General features: G+C 47.0%; 2 protein-coding genes across 2 annotated transcripts in view; both read left to right on the top strand.

Annotated features, from left to right (window-relative positions):
- LOC125686427 (uncharacterized) overlaps positions 1 to 13,748 on the top strand; it is a 201,567-nt gene extending 187,819 nt beyond the window's left edge. The window contains exon 2 of the mRNA XM_048930395.1: positions 9,989 to 13,748. Coding sequence (XP_048786352.1) covers positions 11,120 to 12,691 — 1,572 coding nt within the window. The 5' untranslated portion in view covers positions 9,989 to 11,119 and the 3' untranslated portion in view covers positions 12,692 to 13,748. The remainder of the gene's footprint in view (positions 1 to 9,988) is intronic.
- LOC125686445 (Golgi phosphoprotein 3-like) overlaps positions 1 to 21,032 on the top strand; it is a 163,001-nt gene that overhangs the window by 85,840 nt on the left and 56,129 nt on the right. The window lies entirely within an intron of this gene.

The following is a 21,032-nucleotide window of genomic DNA, read 5'->3' as shown; positions in this document are numbered from 1 at the left end:
ATTTGCTTTTGTGTTGTGTTCCAGGCAATGCAGTAGCTATAAATTGCAATTAGTTGTAAGGAAAGACTATATATTTTTTTTAATATGAGGTTAGAGTTTCTGAACAGTGACTTAAGTTACATGCACAAAGTTTAAATAGTGAGCTGAAGTGCCTTGGAAAATTTTCTTCATTTTTTCTCAGCTCCTGTTTGTTCTCTTTACGTGTTCCTTACTCAGTCTTACACAACCAGTCGGCAGTGGCTGTGGCCAGAGTGAAGTGGCAGCAGTTGCTGCAGGGAGGCCAGTAGCACCAGGTGTAATCTGCTGAAGGAATTGGCTCACAATGTGAATGAGATGTGGGCTGGGGCTGATATGGTTACCTAACTGACAACTTCCCAGATTCATCCTGCAAGCCATCTGTTTCATGCTGGTGTACAGTGTCATAGTTCTTCAGTGTCTGAGGCACAGACACAGATGTGTGAACAATATAAATAGTTTATTGCAGGTTCTAACATCCCTTATATACATTCCGAATTTTTCTCTTATAACTTTCCCACCCCCCTTTACATGTCAACAAAACATTCTATACAGACACTCCTTAACCTTGCATGCAGGTCCTTATCTAATCAATCATGACTGGTACCTAACCATGCGCTCTTCCTCCAATGAGGGTTGTTATCATGCTAGGCAGCTTATCTGACTTTGTTTTTCTCTCCTGAAGGTGTCCTTTCTTCTCAGCATTCCTTTCTCCTGTGTTTATCTTGCTACACAGCTTCTGCTCTGAATAGTCTTCCTTGAATCCCCACATTTTCCTTCTTTGTTTATTAGCAAACTATTAACATATTACAAAATAATAGCACTAATCATATTAATAATATAATCATGCCTTGTACATGACATCCCGACTACCTGACTTGGATCTTTCTCCTTCATTTTGTGTGACACTTTGTAACAGCATTGCCATGTGCTTTTAGGTTATCATAACTCAATCAAGGCTTTGATTGACAACATGCTGAACGCAAGAAAAAAGACAAGTCAAACAGAGCATAATGGCAAAAAATACTATTAAACCCACTAAGAAAAGAATGAACGTGCCATATGAGGAGAGGCTGAAGGAGCTGGGAATGTTCAGCCTGAAGAAGAGGAGGCTCAGGGGAGACCTCATTGCTCTCTATAACTTCCTGAAGGGAGGTTGTAGTGAGCTGGGGGTCAGCCTCTTCTCTCGTGTCATTAGTGATAGGACCAGAGGGAATGGCTTCAAGCTACGGCAGGGGAGATTCAGGCTGGACATTAGGAAGTATTACTTTTCAGAAAGGGTGGTCAGGCACTGGAATGGACTGCCCAGGGAGGTGGTGGAGTCGCTGAGCCTGGGGGTGTTCAAGGAAAGGCTGGATGTTGTGTTGAGGGACATGGTTTAGTGGGAGCTACTGGGAATAGGTGAACGGTTGGACTGGATGATCTCGAAGGTCTTTTCCAACCTTGGTGATTCTATGATTCTATGATTCTATGAACATGTTTGGCCCAAGTTCCTACAACCTGGAAAAGAATCCCAGAGGGTCCCATTCTGTGTGTACCTGTAACTGATTAGAGACAATCTTCAACTTTTATATACTCTGATATACTGATTTTTGAATGATCACTAGGGTTCATAGAACACATGCCTTTAAAATCCTTACAACCATGCCCTTCGGCTAAAAATAGAAAATCAATGGCTGCACAATTTTGAAAAGTTGCATGCTGAACAGAATCAACATCACTGGGCAAGCCTGCTAAAGCATCACTAGTGGCATTGCTTTCCTTAGCCACACAACATCCTACCTTGGCGAGTGTGGCTAAAGCTTGAACGGTGCGCTTTCAAGGTAAGTTTGGACCTGAGAGACAGGCTGTCTCAGGAGCAGAGGCAAGCAAACTATGCACTCAGAGCAGCACAGAGGGTTACGAGTTTCAGTCAACATACACACACAGGCATACATTTTAGATGCAGGCAGCAAAAACTCCCTAGAATCATAGAATGGCCTGGGTTGAAAAGGACCACAATGATCACCTAGTTTCAACCCCCTTGCTGTGGGCATGGTTGCCAATCACTAGACCAGGCTGCCCAGAGCCACATCAAACCTGGCCTTGCATGCCTCCAGGGGTGGGGCATCCACAACCTCCTTGGGCAACCTGTTCCAGTGCGTCACCACCCTGAGTGGAAAACTTCCTCCTAATATCTAACCTAAACCTCCCCGTCTTAGTTTAAAACCATTCCCTCTTGTCCTATCACTATCTACCCTTGTAAACAGCCATTCTCCCTCCTGTTTATACGCTCCTTTCAAATATTGGAAGGCCACAATGAGATCTCCCCAGAGCTTTCTCTTTTCCAAGCTAAACAAGCCCAGTTCCCTCAACCTTTCTCCATAGGAGAGCTGCTCCAGCCCACTGATCATGTTACTGGCCCACCTCTGGATCCGCTCCAAGAGCTCCACATCCTTCCTGTGCTGGGGGCCCCAGGCCTGGATGCAGTACTCCAGATGGGGCCTCACAAGAGCTGAGTAGAAGGTGACAATCACCTCCCTCTCTCTGCTGGCCACCCATTTTTTAATGCAGCCCAGTATATAGTTGGCCTTGATGATGTTATGATGTGGAATACTGATAATCAAAAATTATAAAACCATGACACCATGCTTGTAAAAATCTGCACTAGCAGAGGTGACACACTGTTTCACAGATGTTGTGAGTACGATGGCATTGTTGTGAGGTAAATATCGCCCATACAGTCTATCGTTCATTGACCCAAACAGATTGAAGTCGGAAGGCGACAAATCCTGACTCTATGGTGGGTGTAGTAGGACATCAATTTACCCACTGAGGACTGCACCTTGAAATTTTTCTTCAATGGAGAATTCACGGCACCACTCCATGGATGGCCATTTTGACTTGGGCTTGTAGTGGTGACACCATGTCTCGTCACTGGTAATGACAAGATTCAGGAATCTGTCACCTTCAGCCTCTTATTGTTTCAGTAGGTCCTAACAAACTTGCATAAAGAGTTCTTTCTGTTCCTGTGTGAACATTTGTGGTACCCACATGACACAAAGTTTGTGATATGCCAATATTTCCATGATTGTTTCAAACACATTGAAGCTGGTATTCAGCTCCATACAGTTCCCTGGTCATAACTCACAAGAACAGCATCAGAAAAGTACGCCAGAACACTAGCAGCAACATTTGAAAGATACGAGGAACAACAGAGAAGACCCTAGTTTTTGAAATGATCATTACGCTTCTGTCAACGGTTTACGGGCAGGTTAGGCCCTGTTCCGTGACGAGCGGGGTGGAGGGATCCGTGGATCCGCACCTCTGGAAAAAAGGAAACAGGAGACCCCAAAATAATTAAAAACAGAGGCAACAATATGAGGAGAAACAAACTAATTTACTAAATATATTATCGGAATGCAAGATAACACACTATAATACAATATAATCAGAATTGAAGCTAATAAATCAAATATAATGAGAGAGAGAATGTCCGAAAGGTGGATAGGCCTCTCCACAATGCTGAGGTGAGATGTGCAGTCCAGTTGAGCAGCAGGGAGACCGGAGCAGCGCCCATGACTAAGAGCAGGCGAAAAAAGAGAGCATCAGGTGACCTTGCCAGGAGTTAAATCTCCTCTCCCTGACCGCGAAGTCCCCTGGGGAATGTAGTTCTTCTTCTGTTCTGGGCAGGTACCCAGGACTTGAGCATTGACAGTTAAATTCCCAGTGCCCCACATGATGTTATGATGTGGAATACCAAAAACCAAAAATCACAAAACCATGACATTCCACCCCTTATTCTACATCACTACATCATGCCTAATATACATACAAACAAACAGTAATTACCAAACATTAAACACACGCACACACAAAAATCTGTGTATTTACATGGAATTACTGGCTGCACTCCCCCAACATCAAATTCCCTTGTGGTACACACTGAACATCCCCATTTCTTTGCATCACCACCAAGTGGACCCAGGTCCCTGGGCAAAAACAGTTCCACTCAGAGGTTTGCCCTTCCCAGAAGCTGGAAAGACCCAAACCTCTGCTCCCAACATGTTCTTTACATGTACTACAGGGACCTTATCTCCCTCTACGGTATGTAGGGAGCTGGATTGGGTAGGACCATCACAACTGACACAACCTCTAGTATTGACCTTGACAGTATGTAGGGAGCTAGCCGGACCATCACGATTGATAGATCCTCTAGTATTCACTAACCAGGTGGCTTCTGCTAAAATCTTCTCCCAATGCTTAAATGTTCCACCACCCAGTGCTTTCAACATGGTTTTCAGCAACCCACTGTAGCATTCAATTTTACCAGAAGCTGGTGCATGATAGGGGATATGATAAATCCACTCGATTCCATGATGTTTGGCCCAAGTACTTACAAGAAAATTTTTGAAATGAGTCCCATTATCTGACTCAATCCTTTCCGGAGTGCCATGTCGCCACAGGACTTGTTTCTCAAGCCCTAATATGGTGTTTCGGGCGGTAGCATGGGGTACTGCATATGTTTCGAGCCACCCAGTGGTTGCCTCCACCATAGTAAGCACATAATGCTTACCATTGCGAGATCGTGGCAAGGTGATATAATCAACCTGCCATGCCTCCCCATATTTGTACTTTTGCCATCGCCCTTCCTCCCAGAGAGGTTTCATCCTCTTGGCTTGTTTGATGATGGCACATGTTTCACAGTTATGAATAACCTGTGCAATGGCACATACAGTTAAGTCCAGCCCTCGGTCTCTCGCCCATTTGTATGTTGCATCTCTCCCTTGATGACCTGACGTCTCATGGGCCCACCGAGCTAGGAATAGTTCACCCTTGTTCTGCCAGTCCAGGTCTATTTGAGCCACCTCAATTCTGGCAGCTCAGTCTACCTGATGGTTGTTTTGCTGTTCTTCAGTAGCCCGACTCTTGGGCACATGAACATCTTCTATGGCGCACCTTTACAACCATATTCTTTATTCGGGCAGCAATGTCTTTCCACAGTTCAGCAGCCCAAATAGGTTTACCCCTTCTTTGCCAGTTATTTTGCTCCCACTGCTGTATCCACCCCCATAAGGCATTTGCTACCATCCATGAGTCAGTGTAGAGATAGAGCATTGGCCACCTCTCCCGCTCAGAAACATCTAAGGCCAGTTGGACAGCCTTTACCTCTGCAAATTGGCTTGATTCTCCTTTCCCTTCAGTGGCCTCTGCAACTTGTTGTATGGGGCTCCACAGCGCAGATTTCCATCTGCGATGCTTTCCCACAATACGACACAATCCATCTGTGAACAGGGCATATTTCTTTCATTTTCTGGTAGTTCATTGTATGGTGGGGCCTCTTTGGCACGTGATACTTCTTCTCCTGGTGATATTCCAAATTTTTACCTTCAGGCCAGTCCATGATAACCTCTAGGATTCCTGGACGGCTGAGGTTCCCCATCCGTGCTCGTTGTATAATCAGTGCAATCCACTTATTCCAAGTGGCATCAGTTGCATGATGGGTGGAGGGAACCTTTCCCTTGAACATCCAGTTCAGCACTGGCAGTCGAGGTGCCAGAAGGAGCTGTGTGTCAGTACCGACTACTTCAGAAGCAGCCTGAACCCCCTCGTACGCAGCTAAGATCTCCTTCTCAGTTGGAGTGTAGCCCTCTTCCGACCCCCTGTAGGCTCCACTCCAGAATCCCAGGGGTCAGCCTCGGGTCTCTCCTGAGGCTCTTTGCCACAAACTCCAAGTGGGACCGTTCTCTCCAGCAGCAGTATAGAGGATGTTCTTCACATCCTGTCCCATCCGTACTGGCCCCAGGGCCACAGCACGGGCTATCTCTTGTTTAATCTGCTCAAAAGCCTGCTGCTGCTCAGGACCCCACACAACATCATTCTTCTTCAGTGTCACCTGATGAAGTGGGCTTACAATGAGGCTGCAGTTTGGAACATGCATTCTTCAGAAGCCCACTATGCCCAGAAACGATTGTGTCTCTTTCTTATTAGTGTGCCAAGACATGGAAGTGATTTTGTTGATCACATCCATTGAGATGTGACAACGTTCATCTTGCCACTTCATGCCTAGGAACTGAATTTCCTGGGCAGGCCCTTTCACTTTGCTTCGCTTAATAGCAAAACCAGCACGGAGAAGGATCTGGATTATTTGCTCTCCTTTCTCAAAATCTTCCTTTGCTGTATCACCCCACACAATGATGTCATCAATGTACTGTAAGTGCTCAGGAGCACCTCCCTGTTCCAATGCGGCCTGGATCAGCCCATGGCAAATGGTTGGGCTATGTTTCCACCCCTGGGGCAAACGATTCCAGGTATACTGAACGCCCCTCCAGGTCAAAGCAAACTGTGGCCTAGATTCTTTGGCCAAAGGAATGGAGAAAAAAGTATTAGCAATGTCAGTGGTGGCATACCATTTGGCTGCTTTTGACTCCAGTTCATACTGGAGTTCTAACATGGAATAATAATTTTGGAGTACCAAAAAGCAAAAATCACAAAACCATGACAACTTCAAAAATATGGACAACAATTACTTCCATTTAATACTCGCATTTCAGCCACCTCGAAAGTAACAAAAGCAGGACAGTCTACTGGAGGAACTGTCTCTATTGATTAATTTGGATGAATCCATTGCAGAATCAGAAATACCTGATGAAGATCAGGATGATCAAAAAAGTCACCTTGAGTCACCAAGGGGCAGAATCAATTTATATTTCTGGGGTGACTGGGAGTTCTCAAGAGTTGACTGTTGAAGACCAAAACAAGCCCCATGGGTAAAGATGGGTAAAAGCACCCTATTGTGACTGGCCCAGGATCTCCATGTATGCTTGGCATTGATTACCTCAGAAGGGGGCATTTCAAGCAGCCAATGGGGTATTGATGGGCCTTTGGAATAGCTGCTGTAGACACAGAAGGTGTTAAGCAGCTGTCTGTTTTGCCTGGCCTGTCAGAAGATCCGTCTGTGGTGGGGCTGCTGCGAGTAAAAGAACAACAGGTACCGATTGCTACAAAAAACGGTGCACAGACAGCAGTACCGCACCAACAGGGATTCCTTGTACCCCATTCATAAGTTGATTTGTCAACTAGAGAGTCAGGGAGTGATCAGCAAAACTCACTCGCCTTTTAACAGTCCCATATGGCCAGTGCATAAAGCCAGTGGAGAATGGAGGCTGACTGTGGACTACCGTGGCCTGAATGAAGTCACATCCCCACTGAGTGCTGCTGTGCCGGACATGTTAGAACTCCAGTATAAACTGGAGTCAAAAGCACCAAATGGTATGCCACCATTGACATTGCTAATGCCTTTTTCTCCATTGCTTTGGCCACAGAATGTAGGCTACACGTTACATTCACCTGGAGGGGCATTGTTGATTGTCAATATTTCTGGGTACCTGGTTCTCAGAAGAGAAGAACTACATACCCCAGAGGACTGTGTGTTTCCATTTTCCATTCTGAGGGAAAGATAAAACTTTTCTCAGGTCGTGAGATGCCCCTTTTTTTTCCTGTTCATCTCAGCACTGCATGCTCCCTAGACGTATTGCCTTCAGCATTAGAGTAAGTCCTTTGTTTTTTGGACACTGTCTCTCATTTTATTTGATTTATTGGCCTCAATTCCAATTATTATTATATGTATTATTATATGTATTATACTGTGCCATTTGCATTCCTATATCTTATTTAGCAAATTAGTTTCCCTCCCCATATCACTACTACTGCTTTTAGGCCCATCTCCTACCCTTTCCCCTTTTCCTCTTTTCTTTCCCCTTTGTCAGGGTGTGGGTCTGTGGGTCCCCCTACCCCATTAATCACACAACCAGACCGAACTGGCCCGTTAACCGTTGACAGTACTATTTCTGTCTGCAGCCTCAAATATCTTGTTAAGAACAGAGAGCTGGCCTTGGTAGTTTATACTTGTCATGGTTTTGTGATTTTTTGGCTTTCGGTATTCCACATCATAACATCATGTGGGGCACTGGGACTTTAACTGTTAATGCTCAAGTCCTGGGTACCTGCCCTGAAGAGGAGAAGAACTACATTCCCCAGGGGACTTTGCGGTCAGGGAGAGGAGGTTTAACTCCTGGCAAGGTCGCCTGATTGTTCTTTCTCGCCTGCCCTTCGTTGTGGGCGCTGCTCCCGTCTCCCTGCTGCTCAACTGGACTGTGCATCTCACCTCAGCGTTGTGGTGAGGCCTATCCACCTTTTGGACATTCTCTCTCTCATTATATTTGATTTATTAGCTTCAATTCTGATTATATTGTATTATAGTGTGTTATCTTGCTTCCAATAATATACTTAGTAAATTAGTTTGTTTCTCCTCAGATCGTTGCCGCTGTTTTTAATTATTTTGGGGTATCCTGTTTCCATTTTTTTTCCAGAGGCGCGGATCTGCGGATCCCTCCGCCCCGCTCGTCACGGAACTGGGCCGAACCAGCCCTTAAACCGTTGACATTCTTGGTGGAGAATGCGGGCAAAGGCTGTTTTTTAGCTTTTTAGAATGAATCTCTCTCTGCTCTCCGAGAGCTTCGTTGGGAAAGTTTATCTTTTTCACCGGTGCTCACTGAAAACTTGACCTTGAAAGTCTAGGCGGACTGCCAGTGTTCTGGGATATTTGTAAACTTTAAGCACTACTATCTTGCTTCTGTAAAGAGAGAAAAAAATGATTCTGATTTCTCTTTTAAACCTGTTTGCAGAAGAGCTGCTAATTTCATAGAATCATAGAATCATAGAATCATAGAATCACTAAGGTTGGAAAAGACCTTCAAGATCATCCAGTCCAACCGTTCACCTATTCCCAATAGCTCCCACTAAACCATGTCCCTCAACACAACATCCAGCCTTTCCTTGAACACCCCCAGGCTCGGTGACTCCACCACCTCCCTGGGCAGTCCATTCCAGTGCCTGACCACCCTTTCTGAAAAGTAATACTTCCTAATGTCCAGCCTGAATCTCCCCTGCCGTAGCTTGAAACCATTCCCCCTGGTCCTATCACTAATGACACGAGAGAAGAGGCCGACCCCCAGCTCACTACAACCTCCCTTCAGGAAGTTATAGAGAGCAATGAGGTCTCCCCTGAGCCTCCTCTTCTCCAGGCTGAACATTCCCAGCTCCTTCAGCCTCTCCTCATATGGCCTGTGTTCCAGACCCCTCACCAGCTTCGTTGCCCTCCTTTGAACACGTTCCAGGGCCTCAATATCTTTCTTGCAGTGAGGGGCCCAAAACTGGACAGAGTACTCGAGGTGCGGCCTCACGAGTGCTGAATTTCACAGAACTTGGGATTTTTAAACAGGTTCCCAGTCTCTCCTTTGAATCCTTTATGCAGTTTTTGAATGCTCACTTGATGGCTTTGTTAATCTCCCTGAATTTACTGTTCATTATTTCAGTCAGTTTTTGTATTTATTGTATTTTGAGGAAGCCTTCCCCAAAACCAGAGAATACTGAATGGCAGGGAGTGTGGAAAGGCTTGGTTGAGATTTTAGAGAGATGGACATCTTCGGTGTCATGGAACTTGACTCCTGAACACCTGAAAGACCCTGAAAGCTTAAGCATTTATTTGAGACAGGAATGTTGCAGCTCAGGCAGATCTGAGGAGGCACAAATGATTTGTGGCCAAGAAGGCCAATGGCATCCTGGCTTGCATCAGAAACAGTGTTGCAAGCAGGAGCAGAGAGGTGATTGTTCCCCTGTATTCAGCACTAGTGAGGCCACACCTCGAGTACTCTGTCCAGTTTTGGGCCCCTCACTGCAAGAAAGATATTGAGGCCCTAGAACGTGTTCAAAGGAGGGCAACAAAGCTGGTAAGGGGTCTGGAACACAGGCTATATGAGGAGAGGCTGAAGGAGCTGGGAATGTTCAGCCTGGAGAAGAGGAGGCTCAGGGGAGACCTCATTGCTCTCTATAACTTCCTGAAGGGAGGTTGTAGTGAGCTGGGGGTCAGCCTCTTCTCTCGTGTCATTAGTGATAGGACCAGAGGGAATGGCTTCAAGCTACGGCAGGGGAGATTCAGGCTGGACATTAGGAAGTATTACTTTTCAGAAAGGGTGGTCAGGCACTGGAATGGACTGCCCAGGGAGGTGGTGGAGTCGCTGAGCCTGGGGGTGTTCAAGGAAAGGCTGGATGTTGTGTTGAGGGACATGGTTTAGTGGGAGCTACTGGGAATAGGTGAATGGTTGGACTGGATGATCTTGAAGGTCTTTTCCAACCTTGGTGATTCTATGATTCTATCATTCTATGATTCTATGATTTGGGGCCTGGCTAATGCTTATCCGGCCTTATTCAATAGTATCCCAAAAAGGGAAAGAGTTTGTGAAATTGAGAGAGAGTGTCTGAGAGCTGAGAGGGAGAATCTCCAGGCTGAGAAGGAGAGTTTTCAGGAGAGACTCCGAGCTGAGAGGGAGAATCTCCAGGTCCAGAGAGAGAGTCTCCTAGTTGAGAAACAGAGTCTCCAAATCCAAAGAGAGAGTCTCCAAGCTGAAGGGGAGAATCTCCGAGCTGAGAGAAGGAATCTCCAATCTCAACGAGATGCCTTCGAATCCGAGAGATACTCCCTCCAATCTAAACTCGACACCTGTGGAGAGCATTGCTGAGAGCTGGCTTGCAGAAAAGGGTCATGTTGACACAACCCCGCTGATAAGACTGAAATAACTAGGCATAAACACGAGCCTGCTAACCTATCATCATCAAGGACAGCAGGATTATGAGGAACCAACATGAAGGAATAACAGGATGCAGAACTGGGGGTGCTGACCGTGGGAATGCAGCTGCGGTTGTTATTAGCTACCTGCGCGCCGACCTATCAGGAGCTCGCCTTTTGCAATATGTATTAGCCTCATTATACGCTGTAATAAATAACGCTGCCTTCTGATTAAAGTTTGAGAATGCTTGATCAAGCCCTTGGTCGTATCTTTTCTCCCGCCGGTTGCGACAAATGGTGATCCTGACGTGATCACTGCTGGCAGGATCATTGGAACACCACGGTCGACGGCGTCTTGGTTCGGGTCCTTTCTGCAGCGGGGACGGCGAAAGCACTGCTATCCAGTGAAGGAGTGCCGCGCCCTAGGTGACCTCATCTGAGAGCCTAGCCGATACGAGCTGCCGGACCCTGTGAGGCTGCAACTGGCAAAAGGTTAGAATGGACAGGCAAGCAGCTTATATGCTCTTTACATGCTTCTCAGAGAAGCGAGGGATAAAAGATATAGATATAAAAAAGGAGCTCCCTGGGCTCTTGCAATACGGACAGGAGAAAGGGTTTTTTGTAAACCCTCATACTGTTCACAAATTATCTGAGTGGAGGAGGTTTGGGGACCATCTATGGGAAGCCACCCTGGACGGGGATAAGGTAGCCAAGAAATTAGGTAGATTGTGGCGGCCGGTACATAACGCGCTCCTGCAGAGCCGAGCAGAGAAAAGAGCCGCGCAAGAAATTGTGTCGGCACACCAGCGAAATGAGAGGTATGAGTGGCCGCCGCCCATTCCCCCAGACGTTAATGTTATTACTATTCCTCCTCCTGGCTCCGGCGGAGCTCATGCTATCGATCCTTCAGCTCCCCCTCCAGGAGCGGAGCCGCCCTCCCAGCCAGATCTCAGGGAGCCAGTACGGTCGGCAGAGCCTATTCCGGGAGCGGGGGGTGAGCTGACTGAGGCTCTTGAAAAACAGCGTAGAGAGGCATGGGCAAATTTGGCGCGCCAATGTGTGCAGGAGGGGGATGCTGAAGGGGCGAATGCTGTGCAAGAATTGGCATTCCCTGTAGTGTATACGCCATTAGCGGCCGGGGGAATGCAGGCAACGATTCTAAATCTTGATTGGAAGCTTTTGTCTCAACTCAGAGCTACAGTTAGTCAGTATGGCATAACAGGGGAGCCAACGGAACAGATGTTGGATTTCATTTGGGGGTCCCAAGTACTATTGCCCACAGACATTAGGGGCATAGCCAGGTTGATATTAACCCAACATCAGCGATTGCTATTTAATGCGCACTGGCATGATGAAGCCCAAAGAAGTGTGCTGGTTCAGCGTCAGCCAGGAGATCCTCTTTTCCAGATTACCCTGGATGAGATTCTGGGTTTAGGCAATTTTATTAGAATCGAGGCTCAGGCGATGTTAGGACCTGACAAATTACGTGAGTCTATGAATTGTGCAAGGTCTGCCCTGCGTCATATTAGGGCACCTGGGGGTATCCCCACTTACATGGGTATTCAGCAGAAAAGGGATGAGGCTTTTGGATCATTTATTGACAGGGTAGCTGCAGCTATTGATGCTGCGGGGGTGCCTGACTATATGAAGGGTGCCATGTTAAAACAATGTGCTCTGCAGAATTGCAACTCTGCCACTAAATCAATTCTGAATAATCTTAGCAGTGGGTGGACCATTGAGGAAGCTTTAGAAAAAATGGCGAATATACCCTCTGGACCACAGGCTTTCTTAGTCCAGGCTATAAAAGAGCTAGGCGAAGGTATGAAAGCACAGGCTCAAGCCTGTCAGAGTCAGGTACTGGCTGCACTTGCGCCCTTACAGGGTCCCGGCTCTAGTGCTCTAATAGGTCAAGGCCCCCACCGAACTAAAGCCTGCCATCCGGGAAACTCCCAGACCAGCGCGAGAAGGGACCGCCGCGCAAGGACACAAATTGCGACCACCTCTGCTCAACCAGAACTACAGGACCAGTCCTACAACCTGCAACACGGGGAAGCCTCGGCCTGGACCTGACAGCCACAGTAACTGTCACGCTATCTTCAGACCGACCCACCCGCATCTCCACCGGGGTCAAGGGTCCACTCATTATTGGAGGCCAACCTATAGGAGGACTAATTTTGGGAAGATCCTCTGCGTCTATGTTGGGATTATTTATCATACCAGGTGTGATTGATGCAGATTACCAAGGAGAGATTTATGTGATGGCATACACGCCTTGGCCTCCAATTACGGTTCAACAGGGTCAACGTTTCGCTCAAATCGTTCCCCTCCAGCAGCAAACGGTTGGAATTACCCCTCGGGAGTTTCGACCAAGAGGCAGCGGTGGCTTTGGCTCCTCCGATAAGTTGGTCTTGCTTTCAGTGGGTCTAGGCCAGCGACCCAAGCAGCACATTACCATAGTATACAAAGAGGAAAAGATCTCTCTCTCAGCGCTACTAGACACAGGCACCGACTCTAGCATCATCAGTTCATCTGCTTATCCCGAGCACTGGCCATGCTACGAAGCCTCAGGTACAGTCACCGGTGTGGGAGGCATGATAATTGCTCGACAGACACCCCTACTGACTGTTAATATCGATGACTACAGCCTCTCACTGAAGATGTCAATTCTGCCACTCCCACTTGGTGTAGCCTGTCTGCTAGGAAGAAACGTACTCTCCCAGCTGGGGTTTCGACTAACAAATGACAAGAAGGGTTTTTAGTAGGGGCCATTGCTTTGGTTTTCCCGATCCAAATAAGATGGTTAGAAGACTCTCCGATTTGGGTTAAGCAATGGCCCCTAAAAAGGGAAAACCTAATCCAGGCACACAAGTTACTTCAGGAACAGCTAGAACTTGGCCATTTAAGACCGTCTACCAGCCCATGGAACACCCCCATCTTCGTCATAAAAAGAAATCCGGAAAGTTCAGACTGTTACATGATCTCAGAGCAGTTAACAATCAAATGGAAGGGATGGGGCCGCTACAACCTGGTCTCCCGAATCCTAGTATGATACCTCGTAACTGGGACCTTCTCATTATTGATCTGAAAGACTGTTTTTTCACTATTAGTCTACATGAGAAGGACATTAAACGCTTTGCTTTCAAAATAAATAAATAAATAAATAAATAAATAAAAAATTAAAAAAAAAAAAAGAAAAACAAAAAAGGAAATAGAAAAAGAAAAAAAAAAAAAGAGAAAAAAAAAAAATTTTTTTTGAGGGGTGTGCTTTGTACCTTAGGTCGATTGTCACTGTTAGCCCCCACTACGTCAATGGTATTACAACACCGTCAGCCTAGAAGGCACAAACGTATGGCTCATGCCTTCACTAAAGAATGCGACTCAAACACTGACTTTTGGAATTTTGAACAGAGGTTCTTTTCTTCTCTATTAGCTCCTGGGGTAGCCAGCGCCAAAGCTCTATCTACCCTCAACAAACTGGGCTGCTGGCTCGCTAAGCAAACTAATGCTACGTCACTTGCTATTAGTAATCTTTTATTAGATGTAGACTCGGTCCGCCATGCCACTTTGCAAAATCGTGCCGCAATTGATTTTCTGCTACTTGTGCATGGGCATGGGTGTGAGGATCTCGAAGGTATGTGCTGTATGAACTTGTCTGATCACTCGCAATCTATTCATAAGCAACTATCTGTTTTACAAGGGCTAACTTCTAGCCTACGAGAAGAAGAGGGTCTGGGGCTGGATCAGTGGCTGAAAAGTCTTGGTTTAGGCCCCTGGGTGCGCGACATAATTAAATATTTGTTGGTCCTCCTGGGATTTGTGTTATTGGTTATGATATCCGTGCCTTGCTGTCTTACCTGTCTGCAAAGCTTAATTACTTGCATTACATCTAGAGCCTTTTCTGCCAATCTGCTAGCCTTAAAAGAAAAAGGGGGAATTGTGGAGAGCATTGCTGAGAGCTGGCTTGCAGAAAAGGGTCATGTTGACACAACCCCACTGATAAGACTGAAATAACTAGGCATAAACACGAGCCTGCTAACCTATCATCATCAAGGACAGCAGGATTATAAGGAACCAACATGAAGGAATAACAGGATGCAGAACTGGGGGTGCTGACCGTGGGAATGCAGCTGCGGTTGTTATTAGCTACCTGCGCGCCGACCTATCAGGAGCTCGCCTTTTGCAATATGTATTAGCCTCATTATACGCTGTAATAAATAACGCTGCCTTCTGATTAAAGTTTGAGAATGCTTGATCAAGCCCTTGGTCGTATCTTTTCTCAACGCCGGTTGCGACAGACACCCTCCAGACTGAGCGAGACACTCTCCAATCTGAACTAAATAATCTCACAGTCAAACAACACAGACTCCAAGCAGAGCTAGAGGGTGAGAGCATCAGAACTGACCAACCTGATCAACCACAGGAGGCACCACAATTGATGTCAGTCGCCCCTGTAAGAGGACAGAAAACAAAACGAATCTCGACTCAGTTAGAACAGAAGAAAGAGGAGGAAAGAGGTCCAGAGGATTGGCTCCGAGGTCTAAGAGAAGCATCCCTGAGCCCAGGGGAGGGGCCCTCAGTAAGACCACGGTCACCAACGCCTACGAGGGCAACAAGAAGTCCTGAAAGAGGAAGAGGTGAGCAAGATATTGTTACCCTTGTTGATCGATCTCTGAAAATGAATGAAATTCGAAGTCTGAGAAAAGACTTCTCATGTCACCCAGATGAGCCTATTGCCACTTGGTTACTTCGATGTTGGGACAATGGGGCCAACAGTGTGTGGCTAGATAGAAGAGAAGCTCGCCAATTGGGTGGCATTGCTAGGGAATCAGCCATTGACAGAGGCATTGGTACATGCCAGAACCAGGCCTTCACCCTCTGGAAGCGGATGTTGTTAGCTGTAAAAGAAAGATACCCCTTCAAAGATGATCTGATGCCTGAGAAAAAGAAATGGACTGATATAGAAAAAGGCATCAGTTATTTGAGAGAATATGCTGTGGTGGAAATGCTACATAGCCCCGATTTCATTCCATGATCCTGAGAGAGTCAGGTGTACACCAAGCATGTGGCGTACATTCACAAAGACTGCACCAGAGAGGTACGCCAGTACATTTGCAGCAATGTATGGTAGAGGGGAATGAAGACCCCTTATAAATGAACTGATTAATAAACTTCAAGACTTTGAGTTACATTTAAGCCCTCTACGAGTTTGTGTTTCAGCCATTGCAAAGGTAGCTGAAAAGCTGAACAGAATGGAGAGCAAGCAAGAAGGTATCATAGACAAACTGACTACCGTGCCTAATGCTGATGGATCCATGGTGGTAACAGATACAACCAATGGAGATCAGAATTCCCAAGACAGCCTACTGGAGGGACTAATCAACTTGGTTTCCTCCCAGCCGGTGTCATCCAACGTCTCAGCTATCAAAAGAAGACGTCCTCCTGCTCGAGCAAGTGACAACAGTAAGACTACATCACGTTTTGACTTGCGGCATTACCTACGTGACCATGGAGAAGATATGAAGAAGTGGCATAAGCAACCTACTCCTGAACTTCAAGCACGGGTAAAAGAATTACAAGGCAAATCAACCACCAAGGTGAACTTCTCCAAAAAGGTGATTGCTCCAGTTGCTTCAGACAACGGAGGTAACAAATAGAGGGGCCCTGCTCCCAGCCAGGGTGGGGAAAGGGATAATAGAGTTTACTGGACTGTGTGGATTCGATGGCCTGGCACATCAGAACCACTGAAATATAAGGCCCTGGTGGACACTGGTGCTCAGTGCACCCTAATGCCCTCGAGTCACCAAGGGACAAAATCAGTTTATATTTCTGAGGTGACTGGGGGTTCCCAAGAGCTGACTATGTTGGAAGCCGAAATCAGCCTCACTGGTAAAGACTGGCAAAAGCACCCTATTGTGACGGGCCCAGGGGCTCCATGTATACTTGGTATTGATTACCTCAGAAGGGGATATTTTAAGGATCCCAAAGGGTATCGATGGGCCTTTGGAATAGCTGCTGTAGATACAGGAGGTGTTAAGCAGTTATCTGTTTTGCCTGGCCTATCAGAAGATCCATCTGCTGTGGGGTTACTATGAGTGGAAGAGCAACAGGTACCAATAGCTACAAAAACGGTGCACAGGCGGTACTGCCACACCAACAGGGATTCCCTGCTCCCCATTCATAAGTTGATTCGTCAACTGGAGGGTCAGGGAGTGATCAGCAAAACTCACTCGCCTTTTAACAGCCCCATATGGCCAGTGCGTAAAGCCAGTGGAGAATGGAGGCTGACGGTGGACTACCGTGGCCTGAATGAAGTCACACCCCCACTGAGTGCTGCTGTGCCGGACATGTTAGAACTCCAGTATGAACTGGAGTCAAAAGCAGCCAAATGATATGCCACCATTGACATTGCTAATGCCTTCTTTTCCATTCCTTTGGCCAAAGAATGTAAGCCACAGTTTGCTTTCACATGGAGGGGCATTCAGTATACCTGGAACCGTTTGCCCCAGGGGTGGAAACACAGCCCAACCATTTGCCATGGGCTGATCCAGGCCGCATTGGAACAGGGAGGTGCTCCTGAGCACTTACAGTACATTGATGACATCATTGTGTGGGGTGATACAGCAAAGGAAGATTTTGAGAAAGGAGAGCAAATAATCCAGATCCTTCTCCGTGCTGGTTTTGCTATTAAGCGAAGCAAAGTGAAAGAACCTGCCCAGGAAATTCAGTTCCTAGGCATAAAGTGGCAAGATGGCCGTCGTCACATCCCGACAGATGTAATCGACAAAATCACTGCTATGTCTCCACCCACTAGCAAAAGAGAGACACAATCTTTTCTGGGTGCAGTGGGCTTTTGGAGAATGCATGTTCCAAACTACAGCCTCATTGTAAGCCCCCTTTATCATGTGACGCGAATGAAGAATGAGTTTACATGGGGTCCTGAGCAGCAGCAAGATTTTGAGCAGATTAAGCAGGAGATAGCCCGTGCTGTGGCCCTGGGGCCAGTACGGATGGGACAGGATGTGAAGAACATCCTCTACACTGCTGCTGGAGAGAAAGGTCCCACTTGGAGTTTGTGGCAAAGAGCCTCAGGTGAGACCAGAGGCTGATCCCTGGGATTCTGGATCTGAGCCTACAGGGGGTTGGAAGAGGGCTACACTCCAACTGAGAAGGAGATCTTAGCCACGTATGAGGGGGTTCGGTCTGCTTCTGAGGTAGTCGGTACTGAAACACAGCTCATTCTGGCACCTCGACTGCCAGTGCAGAACTGGATGTTTAAGGGAAAGATTCCCTCCACCCATCATGCAACTGATGCCACTTGGAGTAAGTGAGTTGCATTGATTACGCAGCAAGCGCGGATGGGGAACCTCAGCCGTCCAGGAATCCTAGAGGTCATCATGGACTGGCCTGAAGGCAAAAAGTTCAGAACATCACCAGCAGAAGAAGTATCACGCACTGAAGAGGCCCCACCATACAATGAACTATCAGAGAATGAGAAGAAATATGCCCTGTTCACAGATGGATCGTGTCGTATTGTGGCAAAGCGTCGCAGATGGAAATCTGCTGTGTGGAGCCCCACACGACAAGTTGCAGAGGCCACTGAAGGGAAAGGAGAATCAAGCCAATTTGCAGAGGTAAAGGCTGTCCATCTGGCCTTAGATGTTGCTGAACAGGAGAGGTGGCCAATGCTCTATCTTTACACTGACTCATGGATGGTAGCAAATGCCTTATGGGGGTGGTTACAGCAGTGGGAGGAAAATAACTGGCAAAGAAGGGGTAAACCTATTTGGGCTGCTGAACTGTGGAAAGACATTGCTGCCCGAACAAAGAATATGGTTGTGAAGGTGCGCCATGTAGATGCTCATGTGCCCAAGAGTCGGGCTACTGAAGAACAGCAAAACAACCATCAGGTAGACTGAGCTGCCAGAATTGAGGTGGCTCAAATAGACCTGGACTGGCAGAACAAGGGTGAACTATTCCTAGCTCGGTGGGCCCATGAGACGTCAGGTCATCAAGGGAGAGATGCAACATACAAATGGGCGAGAGACCGAGGGCTGGACTTAACTGTATGTGCCATTGCACAGGTTATTCATAACTGTGAAACATGTGCCATCATCAAACAAGCCAAGAGGATGAAACCTCTCTGGGAGGAAGGGCGATGGCAAAAGTACAAATATGGGGAGGCATGGCAGGTTGATTATATCACCTTGCCACGATCTCGCAATGGTAAGCATTATGTGCTTACTATGGTGGAGGCAACCACTGGGTGGCTCGAAACATATGCAGTACCCCATGCTACCGCCTGGAACACCATACTGGGTCTCGAGAAACAAGTCCTGTGGCGACATGGCGCCCCAGAAAGGATTGAGTCAGATAATGGGACTCATGTCAAAAATTCTCTTGTAAGCACTTGGGTCATGGCATTGAGTGGATTTATCATATCCCCTATCATGCACCAGCTTCTGGTAAAATTGAACGCTGCAATGGGTTGCTAAAAACCATGTTGAAAGGAATGGGTGGCGGAACATTTAAGCATTGGGAGAAGATTTTGGCAGAAGCCACCTGGTTAGTGAATACTAGAGGATCTATCAATCGCGATGGTCCTGCAAGCTCCCTACATACTGTCAAGGGAGATAAGGTTCCTGTAGTATATGTAAAGAACATGCTGGGAAAAGCGGTTTGGGTCTTTCCAGGTTCTGGGAAGGGCAAACCTCTTCGCGGAACTGTTTTTGCCCAGGGGCATGGGTCCACTTGGTGGGTGATGCAAAGAAATGGGGATGTTCAGTGTGTACCACAAGGGAATTTGATGTTGGGGGAGTGCAGCCAGTAATTCCATGTAAATACACAGATTTTTGTGTGTGCGTGTGTTTAATGTTTGGTAATTACTGTTTGTATGTATATTAGGCATGATGTAGTGATGTAGAATAAGGGGTGGAATGTCATGGTTTTGTGATTTTTGGCTTTCGGTATTGCACATCATAACATCATGTGGGGCACTGGGACTTTAACTATCAATGATCAGGTCCTGGGTACCTGCCCTGAAGAGGAGAACTACATTCCCCAGGGGACCTTGCGGTCAGGGAGAGGAGGTTTAACTCCTGGCAAGGTCACCTGATGTGCTTTTCTCGCCTGCCCTTCGTTGTGGGCGCTGCTCCCATCTCCCTGCTGCTCAACTGGACTGTGCATCTCACCTCAGCGTTGTGGTGAGGCCTATCCACCTTTCGGACATTCTCTCTCTCATTATATTTGATTTATTAGCTTCAATTCTGATTATATTGTATTATAGTGTGTTATCTTGCTTCCAATAATATACTTTATTTATTTATTTATTTATTTATAAATTAGTTTGTTTCTCCTCCGATCATTGCCGCTGTTTTTAATTATTTTGGGGTCCCCTGTTTCTTTTTTTTCCGGAGGCGCGGATCTGCAGATCCCTCCGCCCCGCTCGTCATGGAACGGGGCCGAACCAGCCCATAAACCGTTGACAATATTGTTTTTCCAAAGACCAGTTTTGAAAGCAGGTGTTCTGCTTGGGTTCTTTATCATACACTGGCCACACGGATGTGGTGTGCAAATGGAAAATACCCTGCAGACCCTGGGGAGAATGAATGCAGGAGAGAGGCTGTGGTGTGTGAGAGAGGGAAAATGCACCTTGAAGCAGGGATGCCCTGCTGGCACTGCCTATCAAATCCACCTTTGGCACCTTCCGTATCACTCCTTTCCAGCTTTTTGCTATCTCTCAGCAGCCCTGCAGAGAAGGATCCTGGTGGATGAGAATCTGGACATGAGCCAGTAGTGTGCGCTTCCAGCCCAGAAGGGCAACTATATCCTGGGCTGCATTAAAAAATGGGTGGCCAGCAGAGAGAGGGAGGTGATTGTCACCTTCTACTCAGCTCTTGTGAGGCCCCATCTGGAGAACTGCATCCAGGCCTGGGGCCCCCAGCACAGGAAGGATGTGGAGCTCTTGGAGCGGATCCAGAGGTGGGCCAGTAACATGATCAGTGGGCTGGAGCAGCTCTCCTATGGAGAAAGGTTGAGGGAACTGGGCTTGTTTAGCTTGGAAAAGAGAAAGCTCTGGGGAGATCTCATTGTGGCCTTCCAATATTTGAAAGGAGCGTATAAACAGGAGGGAGAATGGCTGTTTACAAGGGTAGATAGTGATAGGACAAGAGGGAATGGTTTTAAACTAAGACGGGGAGGTTTAGGTTAGATATTAGGAGGAAGTTTTCCACTCAGGGTGGTGACGCACTGGAACAGGTTGCCCAAGGAGGTTGTGGATGCCCCATCCCTGGAGGCATGCAAGGCCAGGCTGGATGTGGCTCTGGGCAGCCTGGTCTAGTGATTGGCAACCCTGCCCACAGCAAGGGGGTTGAAACTAGGTGATCATTGTGGTCCTTTTCAACCCAGGCCATTC

Source organism: Lagopus muta, chromosome W (assembly GCF_023343835.1).
Source record: "Lagopus muta isolate bLagMut1 chromosome W, bLagMut1 primary, whole genome shotgun sequence".
NCBI lineage: Eukaryota > Metazoa > Chordata > Aves > Galliformes > Phasianidae > Lagopus > Lagopus muta.
Note: the sequence above shows the minus strand (reverse complement) of the source record. Positions and strands in the feature narration are given on the sequence as shown.